General features: G+C 35.5%; 2 protein-coding genes across 8 annotated transcripts; one reads left to right on the top strand and one right to left on the bottom strand.

Annotated features, from left to right (window-relative positions):
* Window positions 1-1828: 1828 nt before the first annotated feature.
* On the bottom strand, window positions 1829-10717 carry LOC142607370 (conserved oligomeric Golgi complex subunit 1). The gene is made up of 6 exons (XM_075778827.1): window positions 8319-10717; window positions 7186-7380; window positions 5786-6066; window positions 4652-4831; window positions 4162-4339; window positions 1829-3034 (listed from the first exon to the last, which is right to left on the bottom strand). The coding sequence occupies exons 1-6, from the start codon at window positions 10512-10514 to the stop codon at window positions 2861-2863; spliced, it is 3204 nt and encodes a 1067-aa protein (XP_075634942.1). The 5' UTR covers window positions 10515-10717; the 3' UTR covers window positions 1829-2860.
* A 5020-nt stretch (window positions 10718-15737) lies between these two features.
* Window positions 15738-18970, top strand: LOC142607108 (uncharacterized). Of its 7 annotated transcripts, none has more exons than XM_075778525.1 (4): window positions 15745-15866; window positions 16618-16964; window positions 17275-17409; window positions 18122-18924. In XM_075778525.1, the coding sequence occupies exon 4, from the start codon at window positions 18147-18149 to the stop codon at window positions 18708-18710; it is 564 nt and encodes a 187-aa protein (XP_075634640.1). In that variant the 5' UTR covers window positions 15745-15866; window positions 16618-16964; window positions 17275-17409; window positions 18122-18146; the 3' UTR covers window positions 18711-18924. The 7 variants fall into 7 exon arrangements, with proteins under 7 accessions (XP_075634641.1, XP_075634645.1, XP_075634640.1 ...); XM_075778524.1 differs by having other exon boundaries at window positions 16618-16935; XM_075778526.1 differs by lacking the exon at window positions 16618-16964 and having other exon boundaries at window positions 15738-15866.
* Window positions 18971-19328: the final 358 nt, after the last annotated feature.

The raw sequence follows: 19328 nt of genomic DNA on the forward strand, positions 1-19328 counted from the left end.
GTTCATTTTGCTCGTACCACTAAATTACGACCAGTTATGTGGCCAAAAAAATATTTTTTCTTTGTCCTTTTTTTTTTTTTTTTAAATTTCCTCCATAGAATATCAGATTTAAATTTGATTGTTTTATTTGGTATTATTGCCATGAGAAATTTTAAGCAATTCAAGTTATTATTTTATTTATTATAATTTTCTTCTTGATTAATATTCTAATTGAAATTTGATATTATTAGGCTAAGCTATTGATTAATCTTAAATTAGTGAACTCTTTATTGTGTACTATGATTTTATAAATATATTTGTTATGTAATTGTGATGTTCAGAATGTGAATTATTTAGATTTGAATTAATAATTGTTACGGTGATGAATTTTTAAGTATATTTATTTTGAGTTAGAAATAAATAAAATTTTATAATATTAACAACAATTTGGAAATAGTTCACTAAAATAAATCAGTATTGAAATGTTTCATTTCGACGAACAGACTGAAACAATCATTAAATCCAAATTAACAACCTTGTTCCAATCCAAATCCAAAATTGTGACTAAATTGTATCAAAGCCAGTAGGTGATGGGCCCTAATGAGCATTGTTAAATGGGTTTTGGTACCTTCGGCAATTCATCTGTGCAATATGAGCCCAATAGCATATCATTTATAGTTGCAAATGAGATTTCGAGTGCAACTTTCCCAGGCCTTGAATGTAAAAGGCTAGGATTAGGTTTTTGGGACCAAATTCAATGGAAATTGCACCAATTAACAAACTATTTGGGCTCGGCTAATCTCATCTTCTTATGGAAAACGCAAAAGCTTCCTTTCTTTCAAACTCCATGCAAAGTCAGGATGGATGTCTTAGTTCAATTTTCATTTAAACCAATAACAATAACGTCTTGGAGTACTCGCATCTGTGCTTGTTTAATACTTGCATTCGTGCTTGTATAATAGAAAAAGTACCACATTTTAGCCAATTAAACCCAAATTTACCCACATCAATCCATGCAAAATTGTGAAAAAAATACATTATTGTTGCAATAACTACACATAAATTTATATCGTTATTATTCATTTTGCATTTAATATTTTATTTCTTTTTTACGTATCCCAAAAATTAAAGAAAGTATCTGGAGGATAAAAGAAGAGAGTAAATGGTGATTGTTGTGTATGAAGAAAAAGAATTAATTTTAAAAAAAATCAAGAAAAATTGATAATTTGATAAAATCTAGTGAAAAATAGATAATTTGATATGGGATACTTTAAAAAGTGAGTATGTAAAACAGAAAAAGTAAGTTCTTATGCTAAAATAGATAAAAATATTTTCATACATTGATGCCAATGCTCTTACAATCTAAAATGGTTCGTGAGCCTTAGATGCAGGTCTAAATAGTCCTCAGAATTCCAAATTTCCAATAGGCCTTGGTTTTATATATAGCTTCCAAAATCCATACTCTGACACTCATAAACATCACGTAAATGATTTTGCAATTGTGCCATATGTTTTGTGTCACGTAAAATAAATGGCACTGTCTATTTTGCTGGACCACATTGGGTATTGTTATTTCACAGAACAAAAATGACCCTATAAGAAATGTCAGTTTATATCCTTGTCCACAATACAAAGGATTCTGACTTTTGCAATACATATAACATGTAAATGATCCACAATAGGGGAGAGATCTCAGTCAAGTACCACAACTGGAGCTGCAAATATTGTTCGGCAGTATCTACTTCGGCTAAATGCTGTTTAAGTTTCATAACTGAACTTCTTTTAACAAAATTTATCACTTACACCACAGCAACCAATGTACAATTAAACAAAGGATTCAGACACAGCATTCTCAAGAAAAGTATTTTGTCCATCAAAACATGCAAAGCAATTCAGGAAGGGACCTGTTATGTTTCGTTGCACACAATAATGGTCTCTCTTCGTTTTGGTTTTGCTCTTTTGAATAAAGGTAACATTTAAAATTGTGGTGCCAAGTGCACAAAAGGAAAGAATACATAGGCGGTATCCGAAGTGTCATTTTAAACAGATGAAATGAATATGAAAGAATAAGACTAACAAGAGATCCAAGCCCCAAAGAACTAAACCTACAGCCATCAAAGACCCCAATCTCTGAAAAGACTTCCATACAACTCTGAACAAATCCGTTGAGCAATAAAACACTCAATATCACAGCTTCAGATCTTAGCCACCAACCATGCAATGTCTTCTGCAATATGAACCAATAAATGTGATAAAGAGAAGGAAGGCTACCCTGTCTTGACCAGTTGATGATGAACCACACAAGCTCTTGATGTCCATCTTGCACATGCATTTACTGGGACCAACCCCATATCTTTGTCCAATTTCCATAAATATGAAACCAATTACCAGAAACAAAGTCTCACTTGGTGGGCTAAGTCCATAAAGAACAAAATGACCAACAACAAGTAGCTAGAGCTTCCCCTCCACACCACAACATCCTCTGCCTCTTAACATTAACCAAAGAAAACTTCACCTACAGGGCTTCACATTCTTTATTTCTGTAATTTTTCAGTAAAGTGGTGGTCTCTATGTACTTCATACATTTCTAACTTCACAATAACTAAGAGGGAAAAAGAAACAATTTATATTTGAACCATATCATCTTTTTTATTTGAACACAACTTCTAACTCTTTGATCCCCACCTTCTCACTTCTGGGAAAATTCTCTCAAAAATTCTTGATTCCTATCTATACATATACATAATCTTGCTACTAGGGATGGGATAGTGACTTACTTTTTTGTATCATGGTCCTTAGATGTTTAGTGAACTCCACCGTTGCTCCCAACTGAATATCCATGGACAAAACAAGACACAGGTGTGAAGGATGCAGTGGGCAATCACGAGTCTGATCTGGAAGCTGTGAAGGACGAAAGAAGACCTGCAGCTTGGGCAGGTAATATATCTCCAAATGTTGACATGGCAGCTGCTGATCTATCCTTGAATATACCCACTTGTCCATCTGTTAGAATGGATCCCAATTTGAATGTGCTCTCTCCAAATCTGCTTCCAACCTGGCCATTACAAGGAAAGCATTTTAACATTGGCTTTCCAAAAATGTGACATTATGGATAACTAACAAAACATTGAAACCATATTTACATAAAAAGACAAGGCCATTAATTATATTATATATCTTCATTCAAGAATAACAATCTACAGAATTACTTACAAGATTTCCATCTCAATCACTTGTTACAGAAGAGAAGTAAATCAACTAATGTATTGTTATTGCATGGAATAATACAATGCCAATATCTAATAGCTACAAGATTCTGTATGCAAGTTCATTGCAGGGGAAGAAAAGCGACAATTATTAACATCTGTAGTTAGCATAGTGAACTTCTAGTTAGAGCATCTGACCCAAAAACTTAGGAAATGGGATGAAGAGATCCAATTAGTAGATAATCCCAACTCATAACAACTGATATGGGACTCTCTAACACCCACCCTTATGCTAGGCCCAACACAAACAAAAAGATAAATAGAAGGGCCCAATCAGCTAAACAAATGTATTAACGGACACAAATTAGCCTAACAAGTGAATTCGAAAACATACAGAAACCAAGCTCTACTCCCATATTATAGCATCCAACCCATGAGTTCAAATTCCTAGGTAAAGAGGCCACACTAGCATATAAACTCAAATTATGGTCCACACCAACCAATTTGTAACTTGGAACTCTGTAACATGTACACAATGTTTTTAAACTATTTAGTTTTTAAGTGAACTAATTCAATCCTAAAAAGACTATACCACCAACACGTGATCAACAAAGGCATTCTTCCATAAATACTACCAAATACATGCACAACTTTGCTATCTCAAAATTACCACTCTTCATATGAAAGTCAAATCACCAATTTTATGGCAGTTTCTCCTTGAAACAGCCCAAGATCTCTTTTGTGCCAAGTACACCATGTAAGACATAAGGGAGAAACATTTCAAATCAAACTACTTCAGTCCCTACCAAGAGTGCCATTGGCTTCATTGTGATAGTTTACATATTTCATAACATGTTGAATTTCATGAAATAGCATATAAAATCTTAAAAAGCAATGTTTTATATTTGAAACTCCAACCATAAGGTAGGTATACCTCTAACACACACACACACACAAAGATAAACAGCAGCCTTACCTGCATGAAAGATTTTAGTAATGGTGCCGCTACACCAAAACTGGAGTTGTCATCCAAATCCATCTTTCGGGAAAGATCACCATTCGTATAAGCTTTCCAGGATGTTCTTGAAGAGATATCATCTGAAGGTGCTGTTATAGATGTCTTAGTTGTGCCTCTTGAAGATAATGCTGGAGCACTGGATAACCAAGATGGATTTGAAAGTCAGAAAGCATTTTTAGAGTATTTATAATCCATGCAATGATTGTATTGAATTGGGAGTGATAAGTTGGAGAGAAAGTGCGAGAGATAACAACAATGCTAAAATAAACGAGACGTATTTATCATTCAGTACAAATGAGTTTGTTTAGAACCTCGGTTCAGGTTTGGTATTTGGTACTAGTTGATAAAATAAGATAACATAAAAACATTTATTTGAATATCTACCCCCACAGCCATGCGCTCTATATCTAATTATGGACAAGAAAAACTAGAAGGGTAGAACTCTAACCTGATTGGAAGATATTTAAAGCGAGGAACTGTAGAACATCTCATAATATTGGACTCTGAATTAGTAGGCAGCTTCTGAACAGTATCCGTGTACATTCGATTAAGTTGCACATAGAATCCAAAGAGGACAGCATGCCGTAGGTATGATTGCCTCTCATTTTCCCAGAGATATGGCTCATACCTTTGAAAAAACAGAAACACTATCAAATCAAATGAAACCTTAATAGTCAAATAAAATGATACACAAATAAATATAAAAGTAATTACTGATTGACAGGAACACCATCAGGACAAAACCTCTAGGAATCTAGGTGTCTTTTTTTTTTAGTGGCGCATTTTAAGAGAGATCTACTTTTAGGTGGTTCTGCAAAAGAATTTTTTGCTGTGCACTTAATATAAGTACTCTGTTTTATCCTAAACAAGACTCATAGCAATCTCCTTTAATTGTATCCACAAACAAAATAAACTACTCATCATATTGTTTATCATTTCTACAACTTCAAGTTTGCAATGCAACAGATAGATTTTTTTTTTTTTTTTTTAAGATGTATAAAATTTTGAAACATCATACTTCATTCAAACCTTGCCGAAATAAATCAAAACTCAACAAACCTCATAGAATTAACCATTAAAAAGTTCCATTATCAACAAAAAGCAAGAAAGTTTGATGCATTGCAGCCAAAGTGATAAACATATGAATTAATTAACCCATTTTGGTATCATTATCTTAATATCTTGTTCAGTACATTGGCTACCAGTATAGACAATTAAGCAGCATTTCATCTTCACTTTGCATCAAAATGTGGTTCTCCCCCCATTTCCTAGCGTTCCAAACTTTTTTCACAATCATATGCCAATTATGTCTAGGATTCAATTTTTTTCCACTTTGGTACGATGGTCACACATTGAAGTTGACAATATCAACCACGACCATTTAGCCAAAAGATCTTCTTTACAGCTTCCAGGTGAATATTTATAATCCTTTGAGAGTAAACATGTGCAACAAAGAAACAAGTAAAACAACCTGTGTCTCCAATCATAACTTTAGAGATGACATCTTCACAAAATTTCAACACTTAATATGAGTTAAAAAAATATTAAAATTCAAACTCTGTATACAAGCAAAGGAACTTACGTAAGCCAGTCTATGGGATCCAATCTTTGTGAAAGACGGTTTACCAACCCATCAACACGCTCTCTAATGACAGACTTCTTCTGGCCTTGATCTTGCTTCCGTCTAAAAGGATACTTTGGCTTTTGGCGGTCAGAGAATTCCTGAGTCATATTGGAATCAGCCCCAGAAAGAACATCAGCCACAAATCTCAAGTCTAACAGAATTTGCAAAACTCCTTTTTCTGACAGTTGAGATCCACCAGCCTCTCTAGTAGAAATAGTGTCCCCATAAATATCAATTACCTACATGGAAACATTGCATTCAATATGCACAAACAAAAGTAATTAAGGGATGCTCTTATACCACCAGAGAATTGAAACTGACTTAGCAGCGTAATGGACCAACAGTAAAGAAAAAGAGAAAAAAATAATAATAATTAACATTTCATAGAAGGAATCACTAGTAAACACCTAGTCTGCTAAGAGAGAGAGAAGGGGGGGGGGGGGGATTCTTATGTAGTTCAGAAGGGTTCTTGAATAACTTCAGCATAAAGTGAATTTAAAACACTTTCTAGAGTGAAAATATCAATTATTTATGTATAAGATCATTAGCAAGCTTAGATTCTCAGATGATGTGATGAGTTTGATCTATGAAGAAAGGAAAACTTGCTCCAGAGAAGATATCAAGAAGAAATGAAATAAGAGGCAAACACTTTGATCCATAAAGAGCAAGACATTGGCAAAGGTAAGAGCAGCTTATTACAGCCACCTATTTTTCACTTTTTACTTGTGGACAGTACCCATGTCCAGTGAATTGCAGGAAAAGTAGATCCCCATGCACGTCCCTCAAAGGGGAAGCCAAATAACATGATATATCCTTCATGCCTTTTCTCATCTGATAAGACCGAACAAAACAATGACAGAGGGTTCCTATGTCAATCAAGAGACCTGTACAAAACCAGCTGCTGGTTTGTTGAGCTAGAAGCCAAATGAGCAAGAGACTAGTCAAGAAGGGACACAACATTCTCCAGAGCTTATTAATCCATGATGAACAGGCAAAACTAGAACATTATAAGGGACGAACAGAAGATCCAAGGAAGTTGACTCATCAAAAGGAACAAGTGACAAGGAAATGGAGGGAGAAAGTTGTCAACAAAGACCTTAATATTCAGCTTCCAAAAAAGAAAGGAGTCCAAGGAACTTTACAAAGAAGAATCACAAGATGCTGAAGAAGCAAATGACCTCATTATTCAAATCTGAACAATCAACATTAGAATATAAAAGAACTACGAATAAGGGTGTAATGAACCAGAGTAAACTTCAACAATTGTAAAGCAAAAACATTTAGAGACAAAAAATAATGCATATATATTGCCATAACAGTTAGGAAGATCAATCAAAATCCTCAAGCAAGTCGCATACCTTTTCCAATAATCTTAATGCAAATTTTTGCAGAATCATTTTGTCAAGGACATGACCTCCAATTCTATGAACTTCCTCACATGCTCGGAATAAAAATGAGATAATATAAAGAGAAGGCAAAGAAGGCAGCGATATTTTCATCTCCGATTGGCCCTCATCAGACTGTTCTTGCTTGACTACTGTCTCTTCCCAGCCCTACCAAAATGTTCAAAAGATGGTTTAGCTTGGTTTAGTAATTAATAATGCATATCACAAACAACATAGCATTCTAACCATATTGTCAGTTTTTGGCTAAGACAAGCTTATGGTGCTTGGTTGAGTTTCACGTCTATCCAAAGTGAATTCATATCTCTTACTCAGAAACTAAATGAACTATTTTTTTTTTTTTTTGATAACTAAATGAACTATTTTAATTTCCTCCTTTCTACTTAACTAGTGATAATTCCAATTGACTACTTCAAAATTTATTAGCAGGTTGATCCAAAGTGTAATCCACTTTAATTTCCCATCACAAACAAATGTCTAAATACAAAGTAAAATAATTTTCATGATTGCTTCCTTGAATAATTACTGATTCCTAATTAGTTTGCAAGAAAAAAATGAAGCATTGTTTCCGCCTAATTTTATATTTCACTGATGATGATCCCAGAAAATAAATTGGATCTTTTTACTCCTCATCATTTGACATAATTTACAAAGGTTTACTTCCTTGAATAATTACTGATTCCTAATTAGTTTGCAAGAAAAAAATGAAGCATTGTTTCCGCCTAATTTTATATTTCACTGATGATGATCCCAGAAAATAAATTGGATCTTTTTACTCCTCATCATTTGACATAATTTACAAAGGTTTAGCAGGCCAAACAATTGAAATCAGACCCTAACAACAAGCTAAAATGAGTCATTTAGTTCTGACATAAGCCAACCCCAGAAGTAATTTTAACATGGACTAATAAACCTTTTTCCACAACTAATTAGGTTTTCTCACTATTAGAAATCAAACTTTCAAGGGTGACATTTATATCCAGACTAGCAGCCCATCTTACCTAATTAAACTTATGAAACCCTAAAAATACGAAAGCATAGGGGAAAAAAGATTAAGAAGACAGAGTGTAAAGGAAAATGCCACATACCCTCAAGGGAGTTGTTGATGATAACGCATCATCTTGCCCAAGATCCCGAGAAAGAATAACTGAAAGTTCATCTGATAACCATAATATCCACAAGCTGTGAGCTCGAATGCAAAGATCTCGTGTAGTTCTACTAAATTCTTCAAGTTTTGGGCTTGCTGTTTCAATGGCTCCACGCAATGCAGCAGCAGCCGATGAAATTTGTCTTTTAGAGCCAACAGGCAATTGTCTTCCAGGACTATCAGGCACAGGAGAATCAGCAGCTGCTCGAGATGGTCTCAACAAGAATGGTAACTTATCGAACACCACAGATACAGATTCATTTACCCAAAACCTTGGTGAACCAAGTATCACCGGAATGTGTTTTGAGTGGTTTCGGAATGCAAACAGGAGTCTCCCAATGAAAAGAGATCTCTCAACAGTTATAGCAGGAGGAACAGGCTGACCTTCCTTGTTGGCATTTTCCATGGCAGCATATAAATTATCAAGCTCACGCTTCAATTGCGTCAATATAGTCGACATACTTTCATAACACTTATTTTGTACATATGGCGCCAGATCCTTTAACCTTAGTGCTGCCTTTGGAGATTCTAAGAAACTCAATACGTCCTGAAGAACACTCTGACAGCGGCTGTCTACTGCATCTCTAATCCGACTAACTTCAGCACCAAAATAGGCATTCAGACAACTCTGGAAATCATTCTCTTCCACTGGTGCTTTAAATCCAGAAAACACACCAGCCTTCTTAACACACGAGTCAATAAACCAAACCCCACCTCCCGTAGAAGGTCTGTTCAAGTACCCCTGGAAATCAATCTGCCCATGCCCACCAGAAATTTCCCCAATAGCACGAATTGTATCCACCACATTCACAACCCCAGTCAGATCCTCAAACCCAGTGTCAACAATCACTTTCATCCTCCCCACAAAAGCATCCTCAAAAATCTCATCCCAAAGATCCGAATCGTCCTCCAACACAAGCTCCCTTATCCTACTCCAAGGCAACTCAATCTCCGAACCGATAACATTCCTCAACCAATCCAAACTCCCTTCCAACACCTTCTTACTCTCCACAGTCTCCCTTATCGATTTCTCAGCCAAAGCAAGCTCTTCCCCACTACAAATCGCATCAATCAAATACCTCCCATTAATCTTTTTCACAAGCATTTGCCCACACTCCCTCAACCACGCAGAACAAGTCCTAGCAACATAACCCTTATCAAGCATTACCATCAAAGACTCCAATTTTTCCCTAAAATTGTTCCAAAGCCTCACCTCCTCATCTGGATTCGGAATCCCACCGAATAACTGAGCCGCCGGCGGCGAACTCAACACGACTTTATAGAACAAAGGCATATCAGTCAAAACATGTAGAAACAACTCACCAACTTGACCAATACTAATCTGAATTATACTCAAAACCTCACAAAACACCGAGACCACAACGTCACAACTAGCATTACCACCATTATCATCAAAAATACCTAACAATTTCTGCGAAATCCACGACTTTCTTGTTTCGAGGAACAGAGAAAGAACCTGATTGGGATGAATCTCGTCGATCACGGCGACGCCGGCCAACGCATCCGCGTAAGCCGAAATCGGAAGCTCTCGCTCCAGCAACCGTTCGCGGCTCCGCTGCGAGATCTGAACCTTGAAGCTCTCGACGATCTGCCATTGATGGTGAAGCAGAGGAAAATTCGCCAAAACCGAGAGATCATCGGAGGAGGAGGAGGAGGAGGAGGTCGAGGTCGAGGTTAGAGTGTGGTGCACGTGCTTCGCGCGGACGTATCGGGCGGCGGACTCGACGAACATGGACTCGTCGAGGCATCCCCAAATGTTCTCCGGCGAGTCAACGAGGTACTTGACCCGACACGCGATGCCGTAGATTCGGGTCCGGGCCGGGTCAGGGTGGATGAGCTTGGGGGTTTCGGAGGAGGAGGAGGAGGAGAAAGAGAGGGAGCGAATGGTGGCGGAGATTGAGGAGACGTTGGCGGAGATCGACTGGGAGGACTTCTGCATCAGGACGATCGAGTCGGCCGAGTCGATGAGATCGCGGTAGCGAGTCCCGACGAGTTGGCGGAGCTCCTCCTGTTTTTGCTGGATCTGGGAGCGGGTCGCGGATTCGACATTTCGGATCTCGGGTATGGTTTTGGTCCGGAATAGTGACTCGGCGTCGGCGGAGGCTGAAGGTGGCATGGTTGAACAAGTGAAGAAACGAGAAGCAGTAGTTAGTGAGTGAAGAAAAAAGCTTGAGAATGTTCAGATTTGATTTTATATAAAATCTATAAAAAGTGTGATTATTGTCATTTCTTCCCTGTGTCTGTGTTTTACAGGATGTTGTTGTTGTTGTTGTTTTTCTTTGTTTTGCGGGAAAATGGAGAGACCTGACCTGAGAGAAAATAAAATCTAAAGTTTAGTCTAGATTTAGTTATTAAGGAAGCAACTACGCCGTTTTTACTGTTGTGTTGTACAAATCTTCTTTCTCTCTCTTTTTTTTATTTTTTTTTATTTTACTGTTGTGTGAAATCTGTATTGTTTTTTTTCATGAATATTAATAAAAAGGAAAAAGAATACAAAGGTACCGATGATGTGTGAAATCAACCGTTTTTCCCTTTTTTTTTTTTTTTTTTTTTCCTTTCATATCATTATTTTGAACGAACCTTGTTATTGTGGTGACTTATATGACCGATAAACACTTTTTTTTATTACCCATTATCATATAAGATTTCACACTTTTTCTGTATAAACTTCATAAATTCAATTTAATTTGATTCATAAGATTCACATTCTCTTTGAGGGAGGGAGAGAGAGAAAGTTCAGATCTGAAAGGAAATATAAAGTAGTGAAATAAAAAAAAGATAAAATTTAAAACCACACCCTTTTTGTGTTACAATTTTATCACAATCTTGATGTGGATCACTGTTTACCACAGATGATAGTTGTGGAAAAAAGATGTTGTGAAGAATGTTGTCCTAAAATTGCTCATGCAAAATTAGTGAAAGTCAATGAGTGATGTAATTGGAATGAGTCTAGTGTTTTTTTAATAAAGTCAAATGAGTATTTTTTTTTTTTTTTTTAGGCAAATGAAATTAAATAAGATGTCAATGGTTTTGTAGTTAGGGCAGTCCAAACTCGAACTTGCCTAATAAATCTGTCTGGCCCAAAGTGGTTCAATCCAAAACACACTTGACCTGAACACCCATGGCAGTTGTATCACCAAAAAACTTGATTCAAACAGGTTACATAGTATGACACTCAATTAGCCCGATATGCCTCTCCTTTTTGGTTAGTAGTGAGTTGAGCACAAACCCAATCCAGACCAATCCGTAAATAGCCTTACTTGTAATTCAACTAGCATCCTATGGTGTTTTTAATAAAGATATCCAAGTTCGAATCCTACATTATTAACGATAAAATTGTCACTATTAAAAAATAAAAAATAAAAAAAGTGATTACATTACTCTTCCTTGAGATTTGGAGAAATGACACTTCACCCAAAACTTGAAGGGAAAAACACTTTCCACCCCCTTTCCCTCTTGACATTCCATCAACCAAATTTTGTTAAATTAGTTTTAAAAATGTTGTTCACTAACCTACCCTTAAGCAAAGTGTAGGTTTCTAAAACTATCTTTTTTATTTTTTAAAAAGTTTCAACCTATGGCGTCTACTCTTGATAATAACTATTTATTATCAGACCAAGACATCATTCAGTTTTTGGTGTAGGCGGGAATTGAATCATAAATCTCTTATTTAACCATTAAAGATTTTACCAGTTGAGCTAACTAAAACCCACCCAAAAATATCTTATTTCATAATCAAAATTCATTATTTAAAAATTTTAATTAAAGTATATTTTAAAATATTAAGTGTGAATTTTATTTTTATTTTTTTCAATGAGTTACGGAGCGATTTTTTATTGTAAGTGTTTTGGTACTTGATAAATTTTGAGTTTTTATTTTAAATTTATTATTCTTTTTTTTACTAACTATGATTAAACTCTTGTAAAGAGATTATTATAAAATTTTAGAATATTTCATTACTAATGTGGGGGGTAAAAGGACTCAAGTGGGCATATGGGCCTTTGGACTGTAGCATGGAGGGCCGACCTACTCCAGAATTAAACTCTACGAATTGGCCCATACGCCGAGGATCCGAGGGTACAGCCGAGGGTGAGCTTTTCCTCGGACAGATCCAAGAGAACTCAAGACTTCATTATGAAGGTCAAGGCACAACTCTGGAAAGACTACTGGTTAAAGGGGGACACTCTGAACCTTCTAGATGCACTAGTGTTAAAGAAAATATCAAGTGCAAAGGCTGCCACCTCCGCATTAAAGGCTCTACACCTACCTCTCTGGCCGCATTAAGGGGGAAGTGACCCCTGAACAGTAGGGCTGAAACTTCTAGTCACTGCCCAAAAAGTATCAGGAAAGGAAGTATTTAAGGGGGGTGGAGGCCAGAGAAAAAAAGGGGGGATCGGCAACAAAGAAAGAAACTAAGAATTGTAACTTTTAAGGAAGAAATAGCAATAATACAGAAGTGGTCCTCGGCTAACGTCCGAGGAGGCCTATTTTCAGTTATCTTTTGTGATCCAAATGTGTTTGTAACTCTTAACCCGTTATCAAGTTCTCAGCACTTCTAATCTAAGTTTCAAGCCCACGCTCTACAAATTTTATTGTCTAAGGCTCATTGGGTCTGAGCCCGTAGTTGTCTTTGGGTCCAGGTGCAATTGTGCACTTACAACTAATATAAACAAAATGGTGGGAATGTTAATTTTTTCAAATATCAAACAAATGGGAGTGTATTTTTTTTTTTTTTTTTCCCCTTCAAAATTGGGGTGGAGTGTTATTTCATCGAGCCCTTAAGGCATATTTGGATTGAGGGGGGAAAGAGGAACCTTAATAACTATTTATTATCAGACCAAGACATCATTCAGTTCTTGGTGTAGGCGGGAATTGAATCATAGATCTCTTATTTAACCATTAAAGATTTTACCAGTTGAGCTAACTAAAACCCACCCAAAAATATCTTATTTCATAATCAAAATTCATTATTTAAAAATTTTAATTAAAGTATATTTTAAAATATTAAGTGTGAATTTTATTTTTATTTTTTTCAATGAGTTACGGAGCGATTTTTCATTGTAAGTGTTTTGGTACTTGATAAATTTTGAGTTTTTATTTTAAATTTATTATTCTTTTTTTTACTAACTATGATTAAACTCTTGTAAAGAGATTATTATAAAATTTTAAAATATTTCATTACTAATGTGGGGGGGTAAAAGGACCCAAGTGGGCATATGAGCCTTTGGACTGTAGCATGGAGGGCCGACCTACTCCAGAATTAAACTCTACGAATTGGCCCATACGCCGAGGATCCGAGGGTACAGCCGAGGGTGAGCTTTTCCTCGGACAGATCCAAGAGAACTCAAGACTTCATTATGAAGGTCAAGGCACAACTCTGGAAAGACTACTGGTTAAAGGGGGACACCCTGAACCTTCTAAATGCACTAGTGTTAAAGAAAATATCAAGTGCAAAGGCTGCCATCTCCGCATTAAAGACTCTGCACCTACCTCCCTGGCCGCATTAAGGGGGAAGTGACCCCTGAACAGTAGGGCTGAAACTTCTAGTCACTGCCCAAAAAGTATCAGGGAAGGAAGTATTTAAGGGGGGTGGAGGCCAGAGAAAAAAAGGGGGGATCGGCAACAAAGAAAGAAACTAAGAATTGTAACTTTTAAGGAAGAAATAGCAATAATACAGAAGTGGTCCTCGGCTAACGTCCGAGGAGGCCTATTTTCAGTTATCTTTTGTGATCCAAATGTGTTTGTAACTCTTAACCCGTTATCAAGTTCTCAGCACTTCTAATCTAGGTTTCAAGCCCACGCTCTACAAATTTTATTGTCTAAGGCTCATTGGGCCTGAGCCCGTAATTGTCTTTGGGTCCAGGTGCAATTGTGCACTTACAACTAATATAAACAAAATGGTGGGAATGTTAATTTTTTCAAATATCAAACAAATGGGAGTGTTTTTTTTTTTTTTTTCCCTTCAGAATTGGGGTGGAGTGTTATTTCATCGAGCCCTTAAGGCATATTTGGATTGAGGGGGGAAAGAGGAACCTTAATAACTATTTATTATCAGACCAAGACATCATTCAGTTTTTGGTGTAGGCTGGAATTGAATCATAGATCTCTTATTTAACCATTAAAGATTTTACCAGTTGAGCTAACTAAAACCCACCCAAAAATATCTTATTTCATAATCAAAATTCATTATTTAAAAATTTTAATTAAAGTATATTTTAAAATATTAAGTGTGAATTTTATTTTTATTTTTTTCAATGAGTTACGGAGCGATTTTTCATTGTAAGTGTTTTGGTGCTTGATAAATTTTGAGTTTTTATTTTAAATTTATTATTCTTTTTTTTACTAACTATGATTAAACTCTTGTAAAGAGATTATTATAAAATTTTAGAATATTTCATTAATAATATAAACAAAATGGTGGGAATGTTAATTTTTTCAAATATCAAACAAATGGGAGTGTTTTTTTTTTTTTCCCCTTCAGAATTGGGGTGGAGTGTTATTTCATCGAGCCCTTAAGGCATATTTGGATTGAGGGGGGAAAGAGGAGGAGTGGAGTAGAATTTGCTAGAAATAAACTAATTTTGGATCAAATTTACTATACTCTAATTTTCTCATTCTCCCTTAATCCAAACGAACCAAATGGAGGGAAGTGTTTACTTACAAAAAAAATAATTGAAAACTAGGTCATATAAGTTATAACCTAATAGAGCCCAGTCCAAGTTTAATTGGGCTCCATACCCAATAGTCCAATATAGTACATGCTGAAATCACTCCGTAGGTCTCGGATCTAAAACCTGGACTACCACAAACCCTGTCCAATTGTACACTAGCTTGTTAATAAAAACTTGTAGCAGAGAATGATGATGCTAATGAATGTCCAAAATCAGCTGGTTAATTGTTTTGTGTTCTTAATGTGATACATATTATGATGATGTGATATTAAAATTTTTGATTTATTTTATTTTTTCTAACATTAAACTAATTTAAAATTACAAAACATAACACATCATCTTAATCTCATTATCTTTCTAAATAATGTAATGTTGTATTTTGTATTAAAATTACATTAATTTAAGATTACAATAGACTAATATATTACGACGTAATGTTATATTACCGCAAATCAAATGCCCATAAGTTTTCTCAGTAAAAAAAAAACCATAAAGGTATTGGATTTGAAACTATTTTAAAAACCATTTTATAAAAAAAAAAGATAAAATAATTAATTTTATTAACGAACTAGATTCAAAACTTTTATTAACCGTTAAGTCGTTAACGTAGCCCTTTTGGCCTTTTCCTATTTTATTTTTTTGTTGACTTTTTTTTTTTGCCTTTTTTCGGGGAAGAAGACATACTCAGCATATTCTTAACATTCCATCTCACTATTTAGTTCTTCTCTGTCCCTCTTTGAGATCTCAATGATTTCTCTTCAGCCTTTGCAGCTTCAAACCCTTATTACCATTGTCAGGTATGATTTTTTTCTAATGCACTTCCTTATTTTACTCTATGTAGTTTCTATATTTTCTGGGTTTCTCCAACTGTATTGTCTGTGCCTAGAATGTTTCAGAAGATCAAACAAAAGTGATGTCTTTGTGTTTGTCGCTTAATTTGCGTAAACAAGGTGTGTTGGTCTTTTGTGTTTGATATTCACACTGTAATAAGTGTGGAAATCATTGTACAAATAAGTCAAAGTGTCAAACTTTAATATTGTTGCAGCAACAATCTGTGATGAAATTGATCATAGTCTATACTTCATCTTCTTTTTTCGTTAGCAAGAACGTGTAACAAAATGAGGGGTGTTTATTAAATTTTTTACCCCATTTGAGTTTTCAGAGGGTTTGTCTTTTTTAATTTTTTATTGATTTGTTGATAGTAATTTGTAAGATCAACAATGGGTAGGAATTCTTTTTGAAGCAAAAGGCCATTATAAATGTTAGAATATATGTGGAACTTGTTATGAACATAAGTCATTTAGAATTGGCTAATCCTTTGACAAAACGCACTTTATATGTAATTGGGTAAATCTAGGATAGTTTAAGTCTTCAAGCAATATTGTGTTCAAGTCAAGAGTTAAAACTATGCAAATCTGTTTAAGAATCAAGCGAAGATTTGCTGTATTTTAAAGCTCGACAGATAGCTCGATAGATTGTATCTATCGAGATTTACGAAAATCAGATTTTCAAATCTGTTTTTCACACATATTCAAACTATTTGTGTAGGGTTTCTTTTCTCACAATCCTAGACATATATAAAGATTATTTTAAGGACCGTCTAAGGTGATGCAAAGGTGATGCAACCCAAGTTCATCTTTCTTTTGGAGAAACTGCTGTGTTTGTACGCCGTAGGGTTTTGTAACCAATGAGCTTCTTGATCTTCATCGTGTGGATGAACTGAAAAACTTTGCAGTCAACATTTTTCTCAAGTTGGTGTGTAAGTTGTGTATTGGGATCCGCGTATCGATTGGTTAGTCACTTATTGAAAGCCATGAATTGAAAGGAAAGATTGTCACTACATTGTAAGTCCAATTGTGTATTGGGGTAAGGGTTCAACTGTAAGTTGGTATAAGGTACTAAGATTCCTTTACTTATAACCGTTTGTTTTTATAATAGTGGATTTTCTGGAGTAGTGGCCTTAAATTCACCCGATTGGGTTTTGACTTGGTGGTTTTCCCCATTCGTATCACCCATGTCAAATTTATTTTCCACTACACTTAGTTATTTAGTAATTTGTTTGTGCTACAACACGTATTGCATGTTAAATTGACTTAATTAATTTACTTAGCTAATTGATTGATTAATTTACTCAAGGGGTCAATACATTCTTGACCTATCAATAAAGAATAAAACGTTTAATCATGTGATTTCAACTTCCTGCAGGACTAATTCTTGGTTTAGAGAGCTTCTCTTTATCTGATGCATTGGTGGGATTTTGGGTTTGTGTAAAGGCTCATATCAGATTTTGATTGCTTTGTACTGCTGTTTTATTGTTATTGTTATTATTGGAAACTAAAGGTAAAAGGATGCCTTTTGAGTTTATTTTAAGACCCATCTTGTGTTATCAATTTTGGCTATTTTACTGTTTGTTGGAGGTACTGGAGAAAGTTTCTAATATCAATCTCTTTGTCTCATCATGGCTCTGCAACAATTGAACAAAACAAACTAGGATAGGGGATATGTGTGGTCGTTTTAGTAGACTAGCAGATTAGCAGATATGTATCTTTCTTGTAGGCTATTCAGTACAATGGGATCAAGTATAATTTTCAGTAATTATGCGGTAAAAGGAACTGTTGAACAATTTTGAATATTTTGTTAGTCCCTTTTGGCTTAGAAGCAGAATATACATTTAATTGAAGTTTGTGTGTGGAAGACAAGTATTGGAATTTCACTTCATCTTCATGTGTAGTGTGTACAATTTTGATGCTCCAGTTTCAGTTTTCGTGTACCACTTTAGTCCCAAGCTCTAATTTTAACAAATCTCTGTAGTTGTACTTAATCATGGTTAATTACATAGTTGTGCATCTTCTTTAAGAAGTTATGTCTTCTCAGACATATGTTCTTTTGAGTACCAATTGAAAGTAAAGGGTATTAATTTCTTGGTTCAGTGCTCCCTTTCTTTGGCAACAACTTACTAGCGTTTTATTTTATTTAAGTAAGAAATCAGGCTAGACCTTAACATATGGTCTTACTTAATCATTTCTAATCTAAATTATTGGTTCTTTATCAGGCTGAGGGCAAAATAAAAATACGAAATGGTTAAAGCATACACACAAGAGTACATTTACAAGCACCCATGGGAGCGGGTAACTTCTGCATCTTGGCGCAAGTTTACTGACAATGAGAACAGGCATCTCTTAAACCATATCCTTGAAGTTGACACACTGAGCTGCAAGCTTGACCCGCTATCTCAGAGGCTTTATATCACTCGTGCAGTCACTACCCATTTTCCTGGACCATGGTTTATACGCAAAATTGTTGGTCAGGACATCTGCCACTGTATTGAATCAACAATCGTTGATGCAAAATCACGGTCAATGCAGCTCACTTCTCGAAATTTCAGTCATCAGAAGTTCGTAGAAGTGGAGGAGAAGATCCGATATGAACCCCACCCTGATAATCCAAATGAGTGGACACTTTGCCGGCAGGAGACCAGTATTAACATAAAGCCATTATCAGTACTGGCATCAATGGCAGAAAAGGTGGAGCAAAGATATGCTGAGAAGGTATTGAAGTACGGTGCTACAGGTAGAGAGGTTATGGAGAGGATCTGTAAGTATCTTGAAGCTGAATCTAGAGGAATTGCTTTCCAATCCTAACTTGCACAGGTTGAAGCTGAAAACCTGTCTTTCCTTGTTTCATAGCGAAATCCTTGCTAAGAAGTACGTAGGGATTTTATGTAAAGTTAAGACCTTCAAAGCTGAATAATTTCAGGATTTATGTTGACTCAAATCTCCATAATCCTTTTGCTAGTTCAATCCTGGCAAGCTGCTGTACTTGATTGCTTAACTAATTTCATTTTGACGATGCCAGTCACCTTTATTTTTATTTCAACTAATACAAAGTTAACTGTTCTACTGAAGCAGAAGCAACTTCATGGATAGCTATGTTGCTGTATAGCAGCATGTTGTACCAGAGCACTACAATTCAGCTATTGTTAGTACTTGGTATGCCTAGTTAGTGTCTTCTCATAAGCCATAAATGTCTGTTTTGGATTGGAAAGATAAGGGTCAAAAATCATTTGCAAAAAAGGGTTCTGGGATTTTCTTTTTTAGCTAGAAGCATGGAAGCATTGTAAAAGACTTAACTTCCAATGAAATAACCTTTTTTATTTAAATTTTCTACTAGCAGTAGAGATAGCTTGGATTAACACTCAAAGGAGCTTTCATCCTTTAATGGAGATAGAGAGATTTGTTTTTGCCTTTAGGGCCCTGGAC

The sequence above is a fragment of the Castanea sativa genome, chromosome 8 (assembly GCF_040712315.1).
Source record: "Castanea sativa cultivar Marrone di Chiusa Pesio chromosome 8, ASM4071231v1".
NCBI classification, from domain to species: Eukaryota; Viridiplantae; Streptophyta; class Magnoliopsida; order Fagales; family Fagaceae; genus Castanea; species Castanea sativa.